Source organism: Penicillium psychrosexuale (assembly GCF_028828465.1).
Source record: "Penicillium psychrosexuale strain IBT 29551 chromosome Unknown utg000001l, whole genome shotgun sequence".
Lineage (NCBI taxonomy): Eukaryota > Fungi > Ascomycota > Eurotiomycetes > Eurotiales > Aspergillaceae > Penicillium > Penicillium psychrosexuale.
In genome coordinates, this window is record NW_026643186.1 from 2,093,575 (window position 1) to 2,115,221 (window position 21,647).

The window sequence follows — 21,647 nt, forward strand, 5'->3', positions numbered from 1 at the left end:
AACTAGAGGATCGATTCAACGTCGAGTCTCTATTGTTCGGATTAGTCTTTCGTTATCGTGTAGGTGCAAGAGACGAAGAATATAAAACTTTTCCAAAAACAAATCCATTATATGCATACAGACACAAGCGGACCAAGTGAGATTTGTAAAATACATGGGCAAAGAACACACAAGGAAAACCCCAGGATCCGATATACAGTTGTAAACGTGAAACACAAATCTGAAAGCCGGAGATAAGACAAGAGAAAGAAATGCAAGATAGAACCCTTATTTCGAGACAGAAGCAGTGGCGCGAACACGACGGCCGAACTTCTCCAGCTCGCCGATGATACCGCCGCCAGACAAGCTCCACTTCTCGCTCACCCACTGGTCATTGATGATCTCACGCAGCAGGCCGCTGCGGGCAAAGTACTCCATGAAACCACGAGCCTCGTCGCGAGTGAGGCCGCCCAGCGTCTGCAACTCGAGTGGGCTGACAGCCTTCTCTGCGGACTGGAAGAAGTCCAGGACGCGAGGATCGGCATCGCTGTAGGCTGGTAGTTGCGGGAATTCCGGCGAGGAGGCGCTGATACCGGCCTGACGGGCGGCCAAGCGGGCCAGAGCAATTTTGAGACCCTCGGGGTTGGGGTTGTTCGAGCATGAGGTGGCGTAAAGGAGGAGACCGCCATTCTTCAGGGAATCACCTTCCTTCAGCAATGAGAGGAAGTGGTGGACGAAAATGAGGTCGTGCGCATGGATCGGCTTGTGTTCAGCGGAGCGGTAGGCACTCTCGGTCATCCAGTGGGCTAAACCATCCACGGTAACAAGCATAGGAGGACGGGGTTGGAAGTCCTTCTCCAATCCTGCGGCGGGGGCAGTAGCAGTAAGCTCAGTCCAAAGAGCCTGGAAGACCCGCCAGGCGACAGCAGGATCAGTGAATCCAAGCTTGGCGAGGTCTTCAAGAGTCGAGGAAGGCTTCAACATCTTCAGACTCGGGTGTTTCTGGGAAACCTTCAGGCTAGCCAAGAGCTCCCGGTTGGCATCGACGGTGCGAGTCAACAGAGCCGAGGTTGCAGTAGGCTGGACATACTTCAGCGGGTTGCTATCTTCGATAGCGGCGTAGGCGAATTCACCGGACACAAGATCTCGGGCTGCAAGAGTGACAGGTCAGCAGCTGCAACATTGAATATACACCAGCAAATACACTTACCATCGGGAATAGTGATAACAGCCCACTTCTTCAAGAAGCCCATGGCCATAGCCTGCAGCAAGTGCACGGTCTTGCCAGATCCCTTCATACCAGTAACAATTTTCTTGACAACCTTGCCCTTCTGGGCCTCATCGCCATCCCCAGAGATCTGCTCAAACAAACGACCCATCTCAATGGTATCACGACGAAGGACTGTTCCAGGCCGGCGGAATATCGACCAGCCCTGTTTAGGCTTGAAAGCTTGCACTGCTCTCAATTGATCGATCATCGGCACAGGCAATCCCAAGACGGTACCACGGAGACGGGAATCAACCATAGTCTCCGGGGACAGCTCCAGCATGCCCTCAATCTCGAGGGCATTGGGGTTGCTCAGGACAATGCGTTTCCGCAAAGCCTTGCGCTCACCCACGGCTGGGGGACGTCCGCCGCGGTCAGCGACCTTCTTCTTCTTCCTTCTCAAGCTGGTTGACTGTCTGTGCTTCATGGAGGTCAAGCTAGCTCCCTTCTTCTTGGCCGGCAGGGCATAGTGCACGGCAGTGGAGTGGAAGGGGGCGCTCGAAATCCGGGGCGTTGCGGACGGCGGGAGGAGTGCTCGCGGTGTCGGGCGAAGCCTCGAGAGGCAATTCCAGCACCACGAGGAGGCCATTGTTGTCAAAAACACCGGCGCAGCCAGTGAGGGGACAACCGGTGCTGAGATGGAGAAGTGGGTGGGAATTGAGTTGAGAGAACAACAGCAGTTAACACTTCGGTCAATAATTTGATGCGAAATCCGCCCGCCCTGAGAAGGAAAGGCGGTCGGGAAGCCTTAGTCATGGCAGAAAAGTAGAAGCGGCTGTATCTGATAACCAACTTTTTTTTTCTTCGGGCTGATACCAACCTTTGAACATCAACAGTCTACCAATACTACAGTATTGCTATGTCTGATATCGAGATGGCGAACTCCGCGCCCAAGGCTGCGGCTGGTTCCAAGACCGAGAGACTGTAAGAACCCCCTCCGAACCGCATACACGACCAAAAAGCCAAGAAGAGAAAACGAAGAAAAATATAAACTAACGTCCATACCCAGGCCAATCACCGTCTCAAAGCCCACCCCCTACACATTCGACCTGGGCCACCTGCTCGTCAACGACCCCAACCCATTGGAGCTCCCCGCAGACCAAACCCTGAACGCCTCGCTGAAAGCAACAGCCCGCGACGGCGTCCAAGTCCTGCTCAACCAGCTCCTGACAACCTGCGAGATCAAGACCTCCGTCTCCGACGGCGTTCTTCTCACCCTGCCAGCGCCGAACATCCACCTCCCCCGCCACAAGCCGGTGCCCGTCCCCAAGGCACCCACGAAATGGGAGCTGTTCGCCCGCAAGAAGGGCATCGGCAAGTACAGCCAGCAGCCCGGTGCTGCGGGCCAGGACAAGGAGCGCCGCAAGAAGCTGCAATACGACGAGGCTTCGGGCGAGTGGGTGCCGCGCTGGGGTTACAAGGGCAAGAACAAGGACGACGAGAACCAATGGCTTGTTGAGGTTGATATGAAGAAGTGGAAGAAAGAGGGCGAGGCTAATGCCGAGGGAAGCAACATTCGCGGTATGTCGCGGACTGAGCGCAAGGACCGTATTAAGCGTAATGAGCGCAAGCAGCGGTCGAATGAGAAGAGGTCGAACCCTGCTCGTGCGAAGTGAGAGGGTGTCGTTGAATGAGCTGGTTATATCGGGTTCTTCCGTGCTCTTTTTTTTTTCTTTTTCACGCTTATTTTATGGCCTCTGGCTATCCTGTCTTGATTCGTTTTACATCTCTGGCGTTGGGGTTGGGAGTCGAATGGGATTCTTCATATATTGTGGACCTACCGTGATTCACCAAAAGCACTCTTATTGCATCTGTCGATATTTGCGATGGCCTTTACTAGATAGCTCAATAGTTTTGATTTATCTGTGCGAGGCTATGGGATTATTGTACCAGAAATGATCTTGCTCGAACCGAACAGTGAGCCTTCCCGCTTTCTTTATTGTACAATCCTCGAAAGGAAACGCTAGATACAAAATTTAAACAATAATGAGCAAAATGTAAATGTAGACCCCATTGCAAAACGGAGCAAACGGGCATGGAGCAAATAGCGATGATGGAAATCAATGTCAACCGCAGAGGGGAATCTGGAGATGTTGCAATATCAAGCAAAGCATGGAATGAGATTTGCTGCGCTTCCAAATAGACAAAAGACAGCGAAAAAAAGAGGGAGAAACAATGCGAGTCAAGCAAAATAGTACGAGTAAACGAAACGGCCGGCCATTCGCCAATTTCAGAGAAGATGCCAAGAGAGCAAAAGATGTACACATCAAAGGGGAATATTGTGGGCCATCTGATCCCTATATGAGACCAAATGGGAATGGGGATATCCATCAATCATACGGTTAGTGGGCGATGGAGGTATTGTACCAGAAGTATGGGGAGAGGAAAAAGTGGTGGTGGAAGGTAGTTCCATTCTGAAACAACTTGTCCAATCCTATCTGGTCCTGCAGATAGAACGGAAAATGGGCCAGCCAAATTGGACGCAGATCATAAAAGGTAGATAACGACGTGAAGCTGTTTTCATCTGAGACATGTCTATGCCATGGAAGACGTCTTTCGGATTTAAATTTTGATAGGAGAGAGAGGTGGGCCAAGCTCGGGAAGCTGAGAGATGCTCCGGGTGTGTCCCGTCTCGATATTCTTCGGCGGGGCCTTTCGGGTGCGAGCGGTGGATGGGCGAACAATTTCTGGGCGAGCCATTGCTGGGCGAGCGGTTTCGGGGCGAGCAGTTTCTGGGCGAGGTGGCTCACGAGATGGTTCACGGGATGTTTCACGAGCAGGCTGGCGCAAGGGCTGACGAAGAGGCTGACGAGCTTCTTCCCCAGCGCTGCTGCTGGAAGACGAGACTGCGCGTTCGTGGCTGCCAGAGGCCCGTTCCTTTGCCTTGGCGGCCTCCTGCTCTTCTGAGACTCGCAGGTCGCGCTCGTCCATCTTTTTCTCAAGTTCAAGGTATTCCTTCTCGGTCCAGCAACCCTGCCAGCAGTTCTTCCAGTCACATACTAAGAATTGGAAGCAGAATGCGTCGATCTTCATGCAGGGCTGGAAGCAGATGCACAAGTTGCGGTAGTCCATTTTGTTCTGGTCCACGTACGAGTGGAGGAGGTTGAGGTGGCAGGTGATGGCGAAGAGGAGGTAGTAATGGTATGGCGGTAACTTGGAGAGCTCGTCTTTGAGTAGCTGTGGTGCAGTCTTGGCACCTTCGCACTTCATAGCAATCATCGTTTGCGTTGACTTGGGGAAAAGCTCATCTGGAAGCTCACGAAGCCAAGCTTTGAAGAGAGATCCAACCGTATTAATGTCATATAGATTAGGGGCTTCGAAGAGATCGATGTCGAGTTCTGTGTCAAATCTTCTTTGCCAGTGCTTGACCTCCCTGCCACTACCGGGAACACGGTACAGGCCCTCTTCTTCGCAACCCTTGAAGTTTAGATAATCAATTGAGCGGTATGGCAAGGCAGGCATCCAGAACTCGGTCTTGTCTCGGCAGTCTTCGAGCTTCTTCGCAATGCGAGTCTTTCTCGCCTGCTCAATGAGCGGTAGGTTGATCACTGAGCACGTGTACGAGTCATCGGTGATCATATCTCTCTCATTCGTGCTGCCGCTACGGGTGATCTTGCTAAAGAATCCTTTCCCGGCCTTGCCAATACGATCTGCAGTGCCGCTTGATGAAGACTTCAGATTGTTGAAAATGGCAGCCGAGGCGCCGGAAACTTGACTCAACGAACCCGACGCGACCATATTACCGTGGCTACGCTCTTTTCGCAAAGACGTGGTGTCGGCTTGGCGCTCGGGAGGCTGCAAGCCTCCGCGTTCAGGTCGCGCAGTCGCACAACGGGGTGGATTCGCGGTCGTCGTTGCGCCTTGACTAAACTCTTCGAGTTTCGCAAGACCAGTAGAGGGGCGTCGGCGGGGTGGCCTGGGTCCGGAGGAGTCGTCAACTCGAATGGAGCGAGATCGGGTCAAAAGGTTTGCAAATCGTTGTTTGTTTTTCTTCGGCGCGGCGGACTCTAAATCTGTACCGACTTTCTTGGCGCCTGTTTGCTGCGAATCATTTTGGCCTGAGAGTCCGTCTGTGTAATATTTTGTTAGATATGATCCACACATAGGTCGCGAGGGAAACTCACTAGTCCTTTCGGTTCCATTCGTACGGGCAAGTGCCCCTAGAAGGTCAGGCGTTGACTCGTACTGTTTGGAAGCCATTGGAATCTTCCGTTCTCTGGAGCTGCCTCTACTCTTGGGATGTTCGGTGGAGTTCTCCGAGCTATCTGAATGTTGTGACTTGTGGGATGGTTTCGGTGCTTTGAGGTTGCCGAAAAATGATTTCGAGGCATCGCGCGTATGCCTTGAGTCTTTGGGAGAAGGGAAATGTTGAGGAATGGCTGTGAAGCCGGGTGTCGGAGGCTCTATGCCAGGGGTATGTGGGAGAATAGGGCTGGTTGCCTTGTTGTCGGAGTCCTGCGCGACAGGGCGAATTGTTGCGCCTTTGAAGAGTGGGGAGCTCGATGTAGACTTGGGCGAACGCGGTGTTAAGGGGCTTGGTCCGTCTGAACTACGGTCACATGGCGTCACAGGCGATGAGGCTTTATCCTTCTTCGAGTCGGTCTTGCACGAGCTCAGATCGAGGTTGGGCACTGTGGACATTCGCTTCGACATGTTGGGCGGCAATTAGACCCGATCCAGGATGGTGAAGGCTTGGGGGTCAAGAATTTGTGGAGCTTCAGATGAATTGATCCTTGGGCTGCTAGATGTGTACTTGGCCAGCTCTAAAGCCGACGTCACGCATGCGGCTGAGAGATTTGTACGGGGATCAATGATCGAGGTCTGGCCGTGTAGTGGGGGGCGCGAAGGGGTTTCCAAGCTGAGGAGTACTAGGAGATAGGCAATGTTGTCCACCTGAACGTCCAGTGTAATGACGAAAGTAGTATGGGATTAAACGAAGTATCGAGGATGCGGGATCTAGAGCGCCAGTTTTAGGGTCAGCGCAAAATCAGAGACAAGTGAGAGGAAACAGAAGAGTCAAAAAAGAAGACAAGAGGTGAGACCGCAGGTGACATATGCAGGCAAAGCCCGAGTTAAAAGAAGCCACACCTCGACCCTTTGTTGACAGCCAAGGCTAGGAACGAGATGGTAGAAACAATGGACGGGTCCTGATTTTCCGCTGATCACTCACCAAAAGCCTCATATTATGGATTCGATTGTTCCCACCGATATCTCCAGGTTTTGAGAGATGGGGGCTTGTTCAGTGCGAGTTCACGTTTTCCCCCTCTTTTTGGGCGCTTCGAAGTTCAAGGGATCGGCAGGGAAGGGGCGAGATAGGAGTCGTGTGGATCAAAGTCAAAAGAAACAATTAGTGATCCCAAGGTATGATGTATGTATTATGTAGGAGTTGTCGAAGTCGGAGATGTGAAAGGTGAGGAATTGCAGAATTGTAAACAAAAAAAAGTCGCCAAAGTCCAAGTTTCTCCTAATAGACTTAGCGGTACACTAGTCCGAGCAGAGACTATCAGACCAGCCGCGCTAGTATTATAGAAGTCATAATTATTCGATCATATCAGAGATAGTTATTAGGTATTAATATAAGAATTAGTTATGGTAGAATTAGAATTAGAATTATAACAATTATATTGACTTGAAACATTTCCATATATAATCTTCTTACTGCAACATCTACAACATACAACAAACAATTCTATGAAAAAAGAGGGGAATATTAATTTCTATCTGATCCCCCCTGAAGGGCGAAACGTCACTTAGACCCAACACCTTGCGATGATCCGAGTGTGACGGTGGATAAGCATCATAAATATCTTAACTTCCGTGAATAATAATTACTCAATGGACATTCGCGTCACCTCCAAACCCAAGACACTGGAGCTTTACGGCATGAGATTCTATTTGCTTAGTTCGAATGTACTCGATACGATAGTGGGCTGTACTCCATCCGGAGTACACGAATGATCAGAGCTCTCCACTTTTGTAGGTCAGAGCCACGGAATGTGTTGCCTTACGTTACAGTGGATGTGGCCTGTCATTGGTAAATCGGCGAGCCAGTTACAGTGCAATAAAACAGTACCTGATTTCCCTTGCCGGAATATCCACGGTTGGGATTGGGGTTATTTATGGTTACTATAGATGCATAGATATGTACATATATGTACATACATGTATAAATATTCTATCTATAGGATTCAAGGTAATCAGCAATTAATACTCTATATCTATTTCACAAACCCGTTGTATATCAGGGGTAAGAGCTAAATTAATGCACAAACGTGTCCGTGTCCGAAGTGCCGCGTCCACTTTTATAAATTAATATAGTAGCCTGGGTCTCGGGTCGAACCTTGGAACCCATATTCCCGCTTACCGATGAAGACTCAGGCCATGGCTCAATTCCTGTTTTAGAGACATTTTTAGAAACAGAGAGGTTTCCGAGGTCCGCATTGTTCACCAAACTTTGTATAACATGGGAAGACTCGGAGCTACAACGCTGATAATACTCCGGGGCGCTAGAGAGAATAAATAGATTGTGTTTTATATTAATCTGCATGCAATAACTATACCCGCACAATTTCCATTAGTTATACTTCGACACCCATGGATACAATTCCTATTACCTATTCCTGGCTCACAAGGTTCTCTTACACACCGCCCTCGCTTTCGCATTCCTCTCATTTGAGGTTCCATCCAATCTGAAACATGGCTGGAGATGTCAAACTAGCGCCTCGGGGATGACAGTGCTTTGAGCGTGGTGCACAGGGCATGCTGAGTGGATATGATTGGGCTTCCACCAATCAGGGTTGAATACATAGTAGCAGAATGTACAACATAACAACCTTTTAGGGCTTGTCAGGAGTAGTTATACAATCGATAAGATAGTTATTATTAACCGAGACTTATCACACGTGACTCTCACGTGAGTGGTCACGGACCAAGTAGTATTCCAAAAATAATCTTTGAATCCCACTAACCGCTTTCTTCTTCTTCCATCAAAAAGTCAAGCCACGTTTTGTGCACAGTGTCGTGCATAAAGGATCTAGCTGACAACTTCACCGCCTTCTACTGAAAACATTAATAATTTCACAAGCTCTCAGATCCTTCGATCTACCTTCGATCTACTAACCTGCACATCCACTATCCAATCAGTGTCCGTCCTCTAATCAGCCACCTCCATCATTCCAAGACATGGCCCTAGTATCGGGCCCTGGTAGAGCCGGGGTCAGCCCCGCAGACTCTGAACTACACACCTCAAAGCATGTTACTTACATCAAGAACCTGGACACTGTGCGTGCTCCTTGAAAGAAAATGTTGGGTGAATGGTGATGATTGACCGACACAGCGGAAAGATGAGCTGGAATATTGGCTGACCGAGCACCTACGACTAAATGGTGTATATTGGGGTCTTACAGCCCTGCATATCCTAGGTCATCCGGATACCTTACCTCGAGATGAGACCATCGACTTTGTCCTTTCATGCCAAAATGAGAATGGAGGCTTCGGTGCTGCCCCGGGTCATGATGCCCATATGTTATATACTGTCTCTGCCGTTCAGATTCTCGTAACCATTGATGCTGTGGATGAACTTGAGAAGCGGGGTCGAGGCGGCAAGGAGAAAGTTGGGTCTTGTACAGAATTCCCTTATACTTACTGATATCAAGGATGGTTTACTAAACTATTACTTACAGTCATTGCAAACCTACAAAATGCAGATGGCTCCTTCATGGGAGACCAGTGGGGCGAAACAGATACCCGATTCTTATATGGTGCCCTCAATGCCTTGTCACTGTTGCGTCTGATGGACCTAGTCGATGTCCCCAAAGCCGTTGCTCACATTCAAAGTTGTGAGAACTTGGATGGAGCTTATGGCATTCGTCCCGGTGCCGAGTCCCACGCTGGCCAGGTGTTTACTTGCATTGGTGCGTTGGCCATCGCTGGTCGCTTAGACTTGGTGAATAAAGATCGACTCGGAGCTTGGCTCAGCGAGCGCCAGATCGAAAGCGGTGGTTTCAATGGTCGACCAGAGAAGCTTGCAGATGCCTGCTATAGCTGGTGGGTAGGATCAAGCCTTGCCATGATCGACCGTCTGCACTGGATCGATGGCGAGAAGCTCGCCGCATTTGTCCTACAATGCCAGGTTGGTTAATTGCCTATTGTGCCGTGTAGTCTCTTGCTAACCATTACGTAGGACCCCGATGCTGGTGGCTTTGCTGATCGACCGGGAAATATGGTGGATGTGTATCACACACACTTCAGCCTTGCGGGGCTGAGCTTACTGAAATTCAATGGCCTCGAAGAAATAGATGCTGTTTAGTGAGCTATAGAGCATCTGGTATTCTAACGTATAATTTGCTAACTTGAATCAACAGTTGCATGCCTAAGTCAATCACCACCAAATGCCTTGCCGGGTAGTTCATTGGTTGATTGATAGATGGATCAATGATCGATCCATATTGAAACCTCCCGCAATCTAATAACCCAGCGTTCTTTGCCCTATGGACTTTGGGATACAATGCGGGGGGAGAATAATGACCACGTTGACTTATTCCGCTTCATACCCCCCTACAATGGCCCAAGAGCTGTTAAGACATCGTGGCACATACCCATTGTGTACCTAAAGATAATGATGACAAGATGAATGAAAGTTGTTTTTGAGGTATCAATGACGTCCCGTGACTTACCCGCGACCCAACAATACGCACCTTCCTCGAATATCAATAGCTTATTGATAAGGAAGACAGGAACGACCGTCCGCCTTGTGCACGTGCTTATAACGGTCTCTCGTCCTCTTCCATCGCTCCTTCGCCAGCTTCATTCACACCTGCTTTGGCTTCGACAGTTTGGTTGTTTTTGCCCTTTCCATTTGCATCTCGTTCTATCTGTTTAGTTGTTGCCTCCTTCGGGGCCTTGGATCATGGCTGAGACTATCCTCATGTGCAGCATCTGTCCTGGGCAGCCCCATTTCAGCGATGTCTCTCACTTGTTGACCCATGCTGCCTCCAAGGCTCATCTGGCTAGCCACTTCAAGCTCAAGCTTCGCACCGACGATCCTAACGCGATCGAGCTTCTCAAGCAATACGACGATTGGTTTGACGCCAATGGCTACGCGAAGCAGCTGTCTGCTCGCATGGCCAGCAAAGAAGTTCGGAAAAAAGAAAGTCGGACGACGCATTGGCTTCCGCCGCTAAACATACAAGAAACCGAGCACCCAATGTCGAGCCTGAGGGCTCCAGTACTACTACAATCACAACTACCCCAGTTTCTGATTGCCTCGACCCTCGCTTGGCTGATTCTCACAATGACAAAGAGCAACATGCGGAGACAACCATCCCGCCCACTACGCCAACCCCTTTGCCTATGGCAAACAGCAATGTGAAATCTCGAACGGGTCCCATCCTCCGCTCGATGCGATCCTCGAATGGCACAAAGCCAGACGGGTTGCAGCCGGTCGATGCTTCTGGACCTACTGACGAAAACCGATCATTGGTTTTGCCCGTGACACCGATACAGCGCCGATACAAACCGGACCCCTTGGAGAGAACATGGGTTGCTAGCAGGGATACCCCTGATCCTTTTATCGATTCTGGTGATCAGACACAGGCATCGGGCAACCCTGAGATGGACAAGACTCGGGCTGAAGAAATCGCAAGACTCAAAGGAGTTCTGTGGCCAGGTATGGATCTTTTTGATTCCGCCACGCTGCAGATGCGTCGTCGACGCAACCAGAAGAAGGATGGTGCTGTCTTGAAGATGATGGAACGTACTTCTTCGCTCGTGGAGCCAACCGAACAGGTCTTTTCCCCACACGGAGGTCTGTTGAAGGAGCGTATTATCACGGGTAACGTGGAGGACTACAGCCCACTGAAGGGAGAGACTCCAGTTCCCAGACGAGGCATCGCTCGTCCCAGGAGTACCCGTCTAACCAAAGCCGACCCCAACGTGCCCCGTGCTGTGGACAGAAAGCGACAGAAAGCCTACAAAGGCCGCAAGAACATGGAAGGGGAGGCCAAAGAAGAACAAAGCTTTCTCCGTCGCTCGCGCCGTGCAGCGGACCGTACTCACTCTTATGTTGGCGATGATGAAGAGTTTGGTCTTACTGTCAACACCTTTGGCAAGCGGCCCAAAGGTGGCTTCGGCATTTTTGTTGATCAGGAAAAGGAAGAAGAGGATAGCAAATCATCCTACCCGGACCCGGGATTCAGAACGCAGTTTGACACCTTGACCCCCACTCGCCTTGTTTTGAACGGAAAGACGAACACCGGTAGTCATGCCTTGAGAATTGGACACACCTCCGTTGACAAAGAGAACATTGAGCCTATTCTGAACCCCCAAGGCCGAATTGGCCCCCACAGTTGGCACTCCCCATTTGCTAAACGTAATTTCCTTGATGACTTTGGATTCGACCCACCATGCCTTCCTGATCTTGGTGAATACGACGGCTTTGACAAGGCTGGGTATCGCTCCAACCCCCTGCAAGCCCCCTCGAAGCACCCTTTCTATGACAGCCAGTGTGAAGAGGAGCATACTGCTCAGAATGGCTGGCTTTCAATTGACCAGACAGTTCCATCCGAAGAAACCATCCCAGAAGACGAGCACCTCTTTTCTGGATACTATTTGACTACCGATGCGAACTAAATGTCATGATCTCATGACCCTGTTGATCTATTCCAGATTCAATCTGCTGGTCAACCCTGCGATACAGTGATGATATGAAATGCTCCGAAATGACCGAAGATGTGACCGAAACCCCAGACAGTGACAATGGTAGCTTTACCATGATTTGCGCTCGCCCGACGACCCGAACTTATTGACACCCAGCCTGATTGCTATTTTCTAACAATTGTGATTATCCATGGGTGTCCATTTGTATTTCCCATCCTTGATGGGCTGTTTGATATGCTGTACAATGTTATGATTAGCCAGTATCAATATGAAATGTCTATTAAAAACGTTTTTCTACCATGTAGCATGTATAGATCTCGACAATTCTTCTTAGGTGTCCTCTCGTAAAGTCCTAGAGCTGTCCGAACGACTTCTTCTGTACCTCCCTGTACAGACAGGCCTTTCCAAGCTTACTGACACATCTATGATGAACACTCGCCAACTCCATCTTCTCGTTATTCATAATGATCATGCATACTATACTCGAGCTCAATATAGTCGAGTCTTTGAAAACCTAGATGTCGTCGAAGAGTGTAACCTTAGAATTGGGCGAAGGCTTGGAAAGCAAACAATTACTTCTTCCCTGCTCCCACAATATCTGTTCGATGAGAGCACTAGTCTACAGATCATTCGAATCCTGCAACAAGCAGCAGCTGAGAACAACCGATCCACTACCAGTGTTCTATCACTTTCCACGACTCCATATTTGGAATTATCCGTTCTTCGAGTGTATCTGCGTCTCGTGTTTCCTGCATATAGTACCCTCTATCATCTAGGTGCATTTCAATATGTTCCTCTTCTTGTACTTTATATTGATGAGGCACGGGAAAGGAACGAGTGTTGGGAAGGTATGATAATGTGACACATTATGGCCAGGTCTAGCAGATGAAATCTACTTCATCCACATCTGGCACGAGCTGCTCCGGCTAATCCTTCGCCTCTGAATGATGGCTCACTGGGAGAAAGTCGAGCTGGCCTTCAGCTTCTCGTCATTGCTTTTTGTGATGGCCGGAACCAAATACGTCTACAGCGACCAATCGCCTTTTGTCAGGCCTTGATATCTCGTCACTTGCACTGTCTGTCACCACACTCCCTGGTCAGAAGACGCAACGAGAGAGTGGTCGCAACTTGACTCGATCAGACTAACAATAGCTGTTGTACGTGAAAGCTGTACCCCATTAATAGTCCTCTGTAAAGACTATGTATTCTTTTTCTTCTGGATCTAGGTGATGTAGCCATGTTAAATGTTCACACTATAGTCAATCACGAATGATTCATGCACATGAACATGAATGAAAATTGCTCACTTGGCAAAATACACCGGTGACAGCTAGTAGTTGCATCTGGAATCCTGCGTTGAGTTACTTTCCTGTTTCTCAGAGGCTACGAGGAGTAGGTGGATCACCTGGGTAAGTTGATCAGGCTTGATGATAATGTGTCAGCTTGGAGGACCATAGATAGGGAGAGGGATGAGAGATCTTGAGAGACTGGGGGTGATGATGATGGGTTTTATGCCTGGAGGAGTGGGCTTCTCTATGATTATATGGATACTGGAGTGGATATCAGTGTACAGGTCGCCTGAAAGAGCAATGGAAAGATAGAGAAAGGAGCTACCATTGATGCTATACAGTCTGAAGTGATGAAAGGGTCCAGAGACCGCTGCCTGGAGCTGCCTAGTCAGGTACCTGGTCAGGTGCCTTCCCTTTTGGTCAAAAATCGTCACCAACCCAAGTACCCCGTTGCCTTAAGCCACTGGGAGGGTATAAATACCCCCTCCCCCCCTTTTCTCTCTCTTCTTCTTTCTTTCTTCTTCACACGTTCTGTCTCCCGTCGATCTTTGCTGCGGCCTGGGTTAGGCCGAAAACTAGGTTCGAGCTCCGCTCATCTAAGGGCACGAAGCATGTTGTGGCCCGGCCCCCTGCAACCTCTGTGGACACCGACCGTACTTTCCCAGGTTCTCCATTGACGTATGTGGAGCTGAACAACGTGCTCTCGGAGACGGCCTCTGGCCCCCTCTGGAAGCCAATTTTTGGAACCTTTTCACAGAGATAGCCCTCTGTTGCCCAGTGAAGAATTCTCTGAGGGTTTGTTTTTTCTTGAAGGTTCCTTCCTTCATGGTCCCTTTGTGACTGTGCTTTGTCTTGCCTTGTGTCTCTTGCCTTGTGTTGTCTCTTGCCTTGTGTTGTCTCTTGCCTTGTGTTTCTTGCCCTAGGTCGCTTACCTGTTTTGCCTGATTGATAGTTTGTTTTTGTTGTTTGCTCATGCAGTTTGTGGTCTTTGTTTCTCTTTGTTTCTTTGTACACATGAACTTGATAGTCCACCAATTTATCACTCTCTCTCTTTCTCTCCCTATCAGAGTTGTAGATGTCTATACTCAACATCACTCATGCAAACCTCAAATCATATACACCCACTCCTTATAGACATACCATAGACATAGGCTCTCTTTGTCACGCAAACTTGACTCAAGTTGTTCTCAGTAAAATACAAAATAGCTATTCACCTGGGCTGGGCAGCCCTGATTGGGAGTGATGAGTCAGCAACCAATTAACTCCACGGATGCCCAGGGCTAGCGCGTTCTGTACGCGTCGAGCTCCGAGTAAAATGCGGAGAACTCACATGGGACATTATTTGGAGCATACCTAATTTGAGATCAAGCTGACATGAAATACCTCAGTATTGAATTCCATTGAAGTCCCTCTCCTATTATCAACCTGTAACTCCACTGCCACTCCACATACTTGCGGTGGGAGCATTGGTATCCTTCGTCAAGATGGCACCTCATTCTTCGCAATCCTCTGCACCCTCTCCATCATTGAAACGAAAGCAAGCGAGTATCTCTAGCTTCTTCACCCAGAAACCCGCATCAACCCCGGCCAATGCACCCAAGAAAAAACAAGCATCGCCAGCCGACAAACCCGAGCCGAAGCAAGACAATACCCCGGAAGCTGATGATGACGATGATGATGATATAGTGGTGCCAGCACCAAAGCGAACCAAAACCACGGGCACAGTCGCGGAGGAGCCAATCCGAGTTGCGACAAGCGTGCACTTCGAGCACACCTCTCAGGCAAGCAGCAGCAGCCAGCGTACCGATATCTTCAAATTCCAGAGCTCCCCTGCCGCTCCGTTAGCCGCGGTAGATGAGGATGGCCCAGAGCAGAAACAGCGGAAGAAAGAGAAGGAGAAACTGCACCAGCAATTCGTGCGGAAGCTCGGTGGGTCAGATTGCCAGGTTGGGATTGGGAGAATAGCAGTGAACGATGCAGCCAGCGCAGAGGCGGAAGCTGCAGAGGCCGAGGAAGAGGAAGAGCCTGCTCCACCACTCCCGGTCAAAGGCAAGGGTGCGAAGAAGGCCGGGAGCAAGCTCACGCCCATGGAGAAACAGGTCATTGAGATCAAGCGTCAGAACATGAACACGGTGCTGGTTATTGAAGTGGGATACAAGTTCCGGTTCTTCGGGGAGGATGCGCGCATTGCGGCCAAGGAGCTGGGCATCGTGTGCATCCCCGGGAAGTTCAGATTCGACGAACGTAAGTATCTTCTCTATTATAGAATGCCGAAAGCATACTAATGTTAGGGCCTACCGCAGATCCGTCTGAGGCACACATTGGCCGGTTTGCATCGGCTAGTATCCCCGTGCACCGACTACACGTGCATGTGAAGCGACTCGTTACAGCCGGCCACAAGGTCGGCGTGGTGCGACAGATCGAGACGGCTGCGCTTAAGGCCGCGGGTGATAATCGCAATGCGCCATTTGTTCGCAAATTAACGAACCTCTACACGAAAGGAACTTATATTGATGACGCTGAAGGTCTGCAGGGTCCTGCGCCGGCAGCGGGAGGTGCCTCTCCTGCCACTGGGTACATGCTCTGTATGACAGAAACCAATGCCAAGGGCCCCGGGAACGACGAGCGAGTTCATGTGGGGATTGTCGCTGTCCAGCCGGCTACAGGTGACGTTATCTATGATGACTTTGAGGATGGCTTCATGCGGAGCGAGATCGAGACACGACTATTACACATCGCTCCCTGCGAGATCTTGATTGTTGGAGAGATGTCCCGAGCTAGCGAAAAGCTCGTGCAGCATTTATCTGGAAGCAAGATGAATGTCTTTGGGGACGCCGTGCGCCTCGAACGGGCCCAGAAGAAGAAAACCTCCGCCGCTGAGGCACATAGCCATGTATCTGAGTTTTATGCAGGAAAGATGAAGGCTACCAGTACCGAGGAGGATACTCAAGCTGCGAAGTTGCTTCAAAACGTCCTTAGCCTCCCGGAACAGGTGACTATCTGTCTGTCAGCTATGATCGAACATATGACCGAGTATGGGCTGGAACATGTGTTTGACCTCACAAAATATTTCCAGCCCTTCTCGGCTCGTTCGCATATGCTTCTGAACGGAAATACGCTGGTCAGTCTAGAAATTTACCAAAACCAGACGGATCACTCGACAAAGGGTAGTTTATTCTGGACCTTGGATCGGACGCAAACGCGATTCGGACAACGCATGTTGCGGCAATGGGTTGGAAGACCTTTGCTAGACAAAGTGCGCCTCGAGGAGCGGACGAATGCTGTCGAGGAGCTTATTGATCCTGCGCGAGCGGTTCCGGTGGAGAGAGTACGAGGGTTGCTACGCAAAGTCAGGAGTGATCTTGAGAAGAGTTTGATCCGGATTTACTACGGAAAGGTAGGTAACACTTCTGCGATGATGACCACGCTTATACTAATGTTGAGCCAAGTGTGAGCGACCCGAACTTCTCACTGTATTGCAAGCTATGCAGATGATTGCAATGGAGTTTGCAGATATCAAATCACCTGCCCAGACGGGGTTCCAATCATCGCTAGTGGGCGAGGCCATCGCCTCTCTGCCTACGATCCGAGCGTCAGTCGTCAAGTATCTAGACAAGATCAACATGCACGCTGCACGAACCAATGACAAATATACCTTCTTTCGCGAAGCGGAGGAGACAGAGGAGATCGGCGAACTTAAACTCCAAATTGGAAGCACTGAACACGGGTTATTAGAACATCGCAAAGAGGCGGCGTCAACAATTGGAAGAGGCAAAGTCGAATACTCGACAGTATCCGGCATTGAGTACTTGATCGAGATCGAAAACAACTCCCCGGCACTCAAGCGCGTGCCCGCATCGTGGGTCAAAGTCAGCGGCACAAAAAGAGTTTCCCGCTTCCACACGCCAGAAGTCATCCAGCTCATCCGCGAGCGTGATCAGTACAAGGAAGCCCTAGCGGCAGCCTGCGACCAAGCATACAAAACCCTGCTGGCTGATATCGCGGCACAGTACCAGTCCTTCCGGGATTCTATTCAATCCCTCGCGACACTCGACTGCTTATTATCACTTGCAGACATAGCCCAGCAACCGGGCTATGTCAAGCCAGAATACACAGAAGAAGCAGGCCTCCACATCGAGCAGGGCCGACACCCAATGGTCGAGCAACTCCTCACAGACACATACGTACCCAATGACACAAATCTATCGCACGACGGCACGCGCGCCCTCCTCGTCACCGGCCCGAACATGGGCGGTAAATCCAGCTACGTGCGACAGGTAGCACTGATCGCAATCATGGGCCAGATCGGATCCTACGTCCCAGCCGCTTCCGCCCGACTCGGTCTCCTGGATGCAGTCTTCACGCGCATGGGCGCCTTCGACAACATGCTGGCTGGCGAATCAACCTTCATGGTCGAACTCTCCGAAACAGCAGATATCCTCAAGCAAGCAACGCCTCGATCCTTGGTTATCCTCGACGAGCTGGGCCGCGGCACATCGACGCACGACGGTGTCGCAATCGCACAGGCGGTGCTTGACTATATGGTGCGCTCGATCCAATCCCTCACCCTTTTCATCACGCATTACCAGCATCTCTCGCGCATGGTGCATTCCTTCCCGGATCATGCTCTCCGTAATGTCCATATGCGGTTCACGGAGACGAGTAGCAAGGACAAGGACGGCGAAGGGGAGATTACGTTCCTCTATGAGGTTACTGAGGGAGTTGCGCATCGCAGTTACGGGTTGAACGTTGCGCGTCTAGCGAACTTGCCCTCCGATGTTATTGACATCGCCCGTCAGAAGAGTGCTGAGCTGGAGGAATCTATCCGGCGGAAGCGGTTGGCTGGGCTTTTGGGGGCGGTTGGTCGGGTCCTTGATGAGAGTGGTCTCGATGGAGAGTCTGCTGATGACGGCCTTCTTAGTAGGCTCATGGCCAGTGCGGAGCAGCTGTAGTTCACTAGGACATGTCGGAGAACGAACCCTGTTATTATCTGTGAGGGAGTAATATACATTAGTGAATAAAGTAGAATAAGTATGGCATTTGTTGAAGCTTTCTAGAAAAAGCCAAAGACCACAAGAATATGTAGTTGGCTTATGCGACCTTGTTTTTTTTGTCCTTTCCACTTCTCAGTTTTATATATAGAAAGACGAAAAGGCGACAAAAAGTATCAATATCCAGACCTTCCACGAGGGTTTATAAGATGGACATGGCAGTTACCGTCTACACTAATGTACTTCGTAGACTAGACTCACATAGACTACACTGGCCAGATGTTCTACGAACGCTTTCAGACCTCGACCTCGACAAGGCTGAACCGGAAGTTTTCAAACTTTTTTTTGGATTCCATTGTTCTTTTTGTCGATCGGGGCCTGGTTTGAGTCGGCGTTTTCTTTTCTAAGTACCAGTAATGGGGGAAGCTGGTACGAGGAAGAAAAGAGAGGAAACAACATAACAACCTCGTTTGTCGCATTGAGCCCATGCAATCACGCCTAAATGGACGTGTGTATGTAGTAAAACACCAAGATCGAAACCAGACCAGACCGTGCCACAAGTCCACAAACCAGCCCTCGCGCAAGAACCTGATTTCGTTTTCTCGTATCAATAAAAAAAAGGCTTTCTATTATCTTTTTTGCGCTCTCTGCTCCTCTCTCTCACGATCGTTTCTCCATAATCGACCTTCCGGGACTTTCGTTATAAAAAAAAACCAAAAGTCAATCCACCCAAACTGTCACCTCCAGTCGAAACGTCGGAAATCGTAGAAACGGCCCCTTGAGAGTCGGCAGGTGGGGATGATTGGGCAGCGCGGCGGTTTAGGGCTGAGGGCAGGAGGTTGAAGGTACGGCAAGAAAGAAAAGCGGGGGACTCGATTTTGGCCGAAGAGTAATCATGAAAAACCGGTCGTAAGGGATATGCGAGAGAAGAAGAGAGACAAAATAGACGAAGCAAGCGAAATTTCGTTTTGGTGAATTTTAACGGAGACGGCGGGCCTCGCGCTCGGACTCAAGCAAGCAGAGGATGTCGTCAACGCGGACTGGTGCGGAGGAATATGTTAGCGATGCGGTTCGGCAAAGTTTTTGTCTTTTGGGTCGATCTTCAAAATTCCATATTTCAACATGGGGCTCTTTCTATAGAATGAATAGATAGACCCCATGTTTCTTTCTCCCTCCTCTTGTGATCCCAAAAGACAGATTCAAAGAAATCAGTATCGCATACCTGGGCCCTTGACGTTACGGATGATGGAACGCGAGGTGTCGTCCATGAACTCGACGCGGACCTGGGTGACACCACCACGGGATCCTAAATAGACCAAAATTAGCGATTGCTATTCCTCCAAGTGTCTGGTTTTCATCGGTTTGTTTCGGGCGATCCGGGGCGCAATGGTTGCACCCCGCGAATATCGAATATCGAATTATGGGTTTGGAGCTTCAAAAATGCTGGGAAAGCACATACCGGTGCGGCCGAGGACACGGGTCACCTTGACGAGCTTAACGGGCTGCTTGCTGGAATCCATCTTGGAGGGAAGGAGAGGGCGTTGAGCTCGAGGGTTGGAATTGGTTGGACTGTAGGTAAGAGAGTGTAAAGTGGAATTTGGCCTGTGTGGGTTCGTGCAAATTACGCGAGGGCTCAGGGCTGGACACCTGAGCCGTCAGGCAGTAGATGAGTCAGCGGATAAAATTGACACCTGATGGGTCAGGCATATTAAGGCAGAACATATTTTCACTGGACTCCGATATCGTTCAACACCACTTTTAGACAACTTCGGCTTCCACAGCCAATTATCCTATTCAATCGATTAGAAACTCGTTCTAGACTCTACCATGTATATCCTGTAGACACTTCAAATAGCCATACACCACAGAATCCCATCACGTGGGCTCATACTGCGCAGCGAACACGGTACATACTCCCCCGGTCCCGTAACTAACCCACCGGTGTAATCTGCCCCTCCAATTTCTGCCGCAAGAAGCTCCGGTCTCTCTCCCCGACTCCTCCGGACTATATCAATCGTTCTATCTTGTCTTTGGGTTATATTCACGGTCTCTGAATTGCAATTGACTTGACTACTTCGTCAATCGATCCCCGATCAGCTTATTCCCCCCACCAAAAACCTGTAAAAAGCCCCGCGCCGCACCGCTCTATCACCATGGATCTCGTCAACCAGTGAGTCAATCCCAATTACAAACCGCATGGGGATTCCTGTTAATATAACGATTCTAAACAGCCTCGAAGGCCGTCTCCTCTTCGCCGTGCCCAAAAGCAAGTGCTCTCCCAAATCGTGACTCATAGATGCGAGCAGCGATACCCACATGAACAAGAAACAAACACAAAGAAACCAAGACTGACGGCGCAAACCCCACTATACAGAAGGACGTCTGCAACAAGCAACCCTCGACCTCCTCGCCGGCTGTGACGTCCAGTTCCGCCGCGAAACCCGCCTCGATATCGCGCTGGTCAAGAACCTGCCCATCGCGCTGATCTTCCTGCCGGCTGCCGATATCCCGACATTCGTCGGCGAAGGCCGCGTCGATTTGGGAATTACTGGCCGCGACCAGGTCGCCGAGCACGATGCTACCCTGCCCACCGGCGAGGCCTCCAACGTCGAGGAGATCCTCGACCTGGGCTTCGGCGCCTGCAAGCTGCAAGTGCAGGTGCCTGAGAAGGGCGATATCAAAGAGGCCAAGGATCTCGTTGGCCGCAACGTCGTGACCAGCTTCACTGCCCTCACTGAATCTTTCTTCCGTAACCTGGAGGGCGCCGAAGTTGGCCAGAAACTCTCCACGAATATCAAGTATGTTGGCGGTAGTGTTGAGGCTGCCTGCGCTCTCGGCGTTGCGGATGGTATTGTTGATCTTGTTGGTATGTTGTGATATGCCAGTCTACTGAAATACTGTCCTGTGGAATACGGAACAGGGAACCGGAACCCGTTGCTAACACTCAAATCTGTTCAGAGTCTGGTGAGACTATGAAGGCCGCTGGCCTGAAGGCAATTGACACCGTTGTCTCCAGCACCGCCGTGCTGGTCAAGTCCCGCAAGTCCAACTCCGAAATGCTCACTATACTCAGCTCCCGTCTGCGTGGTGTCATCACCGCCCAGAAGTTCGTCCTGTGCCAATACAACATCCCGCGTGAGCAGCTGGCAATCGCGTCCAAGATCACCCCCGGCAAGCGCGCGCCTACTATCACCGCGCTCGAGGAGGAGGGTTGGGTTGCTGTCAGCTCTATGGTGGAGAAGAAGCACATTGCCACGGTAATGGATGAGCTGATTAAGGTCGGCGCAAGTGATATCTTGGTCATGAACATTGCCAACTCGCGCACGGATTAAAGACTTGATGATACTTTGTTTTCTTTTTGTTGGGTTTTTATAGCATCCTTCTTCATGATCTTTTTTTTTACTTTCATATACTGTGATGCTTTCATATACTGTGATGCTTTCATATACTGTGATGCTTTCATAT

General features: G+C 50.1%; 8 protein-coding genes across 8 annotated transcripts; 5 read left to right on the forward strand and 3 right to left on the reverse strand.

Moving 5' to 3' along the window:
• Nucleotides 1-267: 267 nt before the first annotated feature.
• N7518_000808 (mitochondrial 37S ribosomal protein mS29) lies at nucleotides 268-1,835 on the reverse strand (the record flags this gene model as incomplete). The annotated part of the gene is made up of 2 exons (XM_057181736.1): nucleotides 268-1,130; nucleotides 1,190-1,835. 2 exons carry the CDS (start codon nucleotides 1,833-1,835, stop codon nucleotides 268-270), a joined length of 1,509 nt encoding a protein of 502 aa, XP_057047086.1.
• Nucleotides 1,836-2,105: 270 nt separating this feature from the next.
• Nucleotides 2,106-2,862, forward strand: N7518_000809 (ribosome biogenesis protein RRS1; the record flags this gene model as incomplete). Its single annotated transcript, XM_057181737.1, has 2 exons — nucleotides 2,106-2,170; nucleotides 2,256-2,862. 2 exons carry the CDS (start codon nucleotides 2,106-2,108, stop codon nucleotides 2,860-2,862), a joined length of 672 nt encoding a protein of 223 aa, XP_057047087.1.
• A 946-nt stretch (nucleotides 2,863-3,808) lies between these two features.
• On the reverse strand, nucleotides 3,809-5,899 carry N7518_000810 (uncharacterized protein; the record flags this gene model as incomplete). The annotated part of the gene is made up of 2 exons (XM_057181738.1): nucleotides 3,809-5,316; nucleotides 5,371-5,899. 2 exons carry the CDS (start codon nucleotides 5,897-5,899, stop codon nucleotides 3,809-3,811), a joined length of 2,037 nt encoding a protein of 678 aa, XP_057047088.1.
• Nucleotides 5,900-8,428: 2,529 nt separating this feature from the next.
• Nucleotides 8,429-9,652, forward strand: N7518_000811 (Rab geranylgeranyltransferase subunit beta BET2; the record flags this gene model as incomplete). The annotated part of the gene is made up of 5 exons (XM_057181739.1): nucleotides 8,429-8,527; nucleotides 8,583-8,868; nucleotides 8,929-9,377; nucleotides 9,429-9,553; nucleotides 9,610-9,652. 5 exons carry the CDS (start codon nucleotides 8,429-8,431, stop codon nucleotides 9,650-9,652), a joined length of 1,002 nt encoding a protein of 333 aa, XP_057047089.1.
• A 502-nt stretch (nucleotides 9,653-10,154) lies between these two features.
• N7518_000812 (uncharacterized protein) lies at nucleotides 10,155-11,875 on the forward strand (the record flags this gene model as incomplete). The annotated part of the gene is given in 2 exon segments (XM_057181740.1): nucleotides 10,155-10,382; nucleotides 10,400-11,875. The coding sequence occupies 2 exon segments, from the start codon at nucleotides 10,155-10,157 to the stop codon at nucleotides 11,873-11,875; spliced, it is 1,704 nt and encodes a 567-aa protein (XP_057047090.1).
• Nucleotides 11,876-14,675: 2,800 nt separating this feature from the next.
• Nucleotides 14,676-18,143, forward strand: msh3 (mismatch repair protein MSH3; the record flags this gene model as incomplete). The annotated part of the gene is made up of 3 exons (XM_057181741.1): nucleotides 14,676-15,435; nucleotides 15,495-16,588; nucleotides 16,641-18,143. The coding sequence occupies 3 exons, from the start codon at nucleotides 14,676-14,678 to the stop codon at nucleotides 18,141-18,143; spliced, it is 3,357 nt and encodes a 1,118-aa protein (XP_057047091.1).
• Nucleotides 18,144-18,964: 821 nt separating this feature from the next.
• Nucleotides 18,965-20,071, reverse strand: N7518_000814 (40S ribosomal eS28 domain-containing protein; the record flags this gene model as incomplete). The annotated part of the gene is made up of 5 exons (XM_057181742.1): nucleotides 18,965-19,222; nucleotides 19,405-19,488; nucleotides 19,642-19,751; nucleotides 19,913-19,972; nucleotides 20,046-20,071. The coding sequence occupies 5 exons, from the start codon at nucleotides 20,069-20,071 to the stop codon at nucleotides 19,161-19,163; spliced, it is 342 nt and encodes a 113-aa protein (XP_057047092.1). The 3' UTR covers nucleotides 18,965-19,160.
• A 264-nt stretch (nucleotides 20,072-20,335) lies between these two features.
• Nucleotides 20,336-21,514, forward strand: N7518_000815 (ATP phosphoribosyltransferase; the record flags this gene model as incomplete). Its single annotated transcript, XM_057181743.1, has 4 exons — nucleotides 20,336-20,352; nucleotides 20,414-20,448; nucleotides 20,557-21,048; nucleotides 21,141-21,514. 4 exons carry the CDS (start codon nucleotides 20,336-20,338, stop codon nucleotides 21,512-21,514), a joined length of 918 nt encoding a protein of 305 aa, XP_057047093.1.
• Nucleotides 21,515-21,647: the final 133 nt, after the last annotated feature.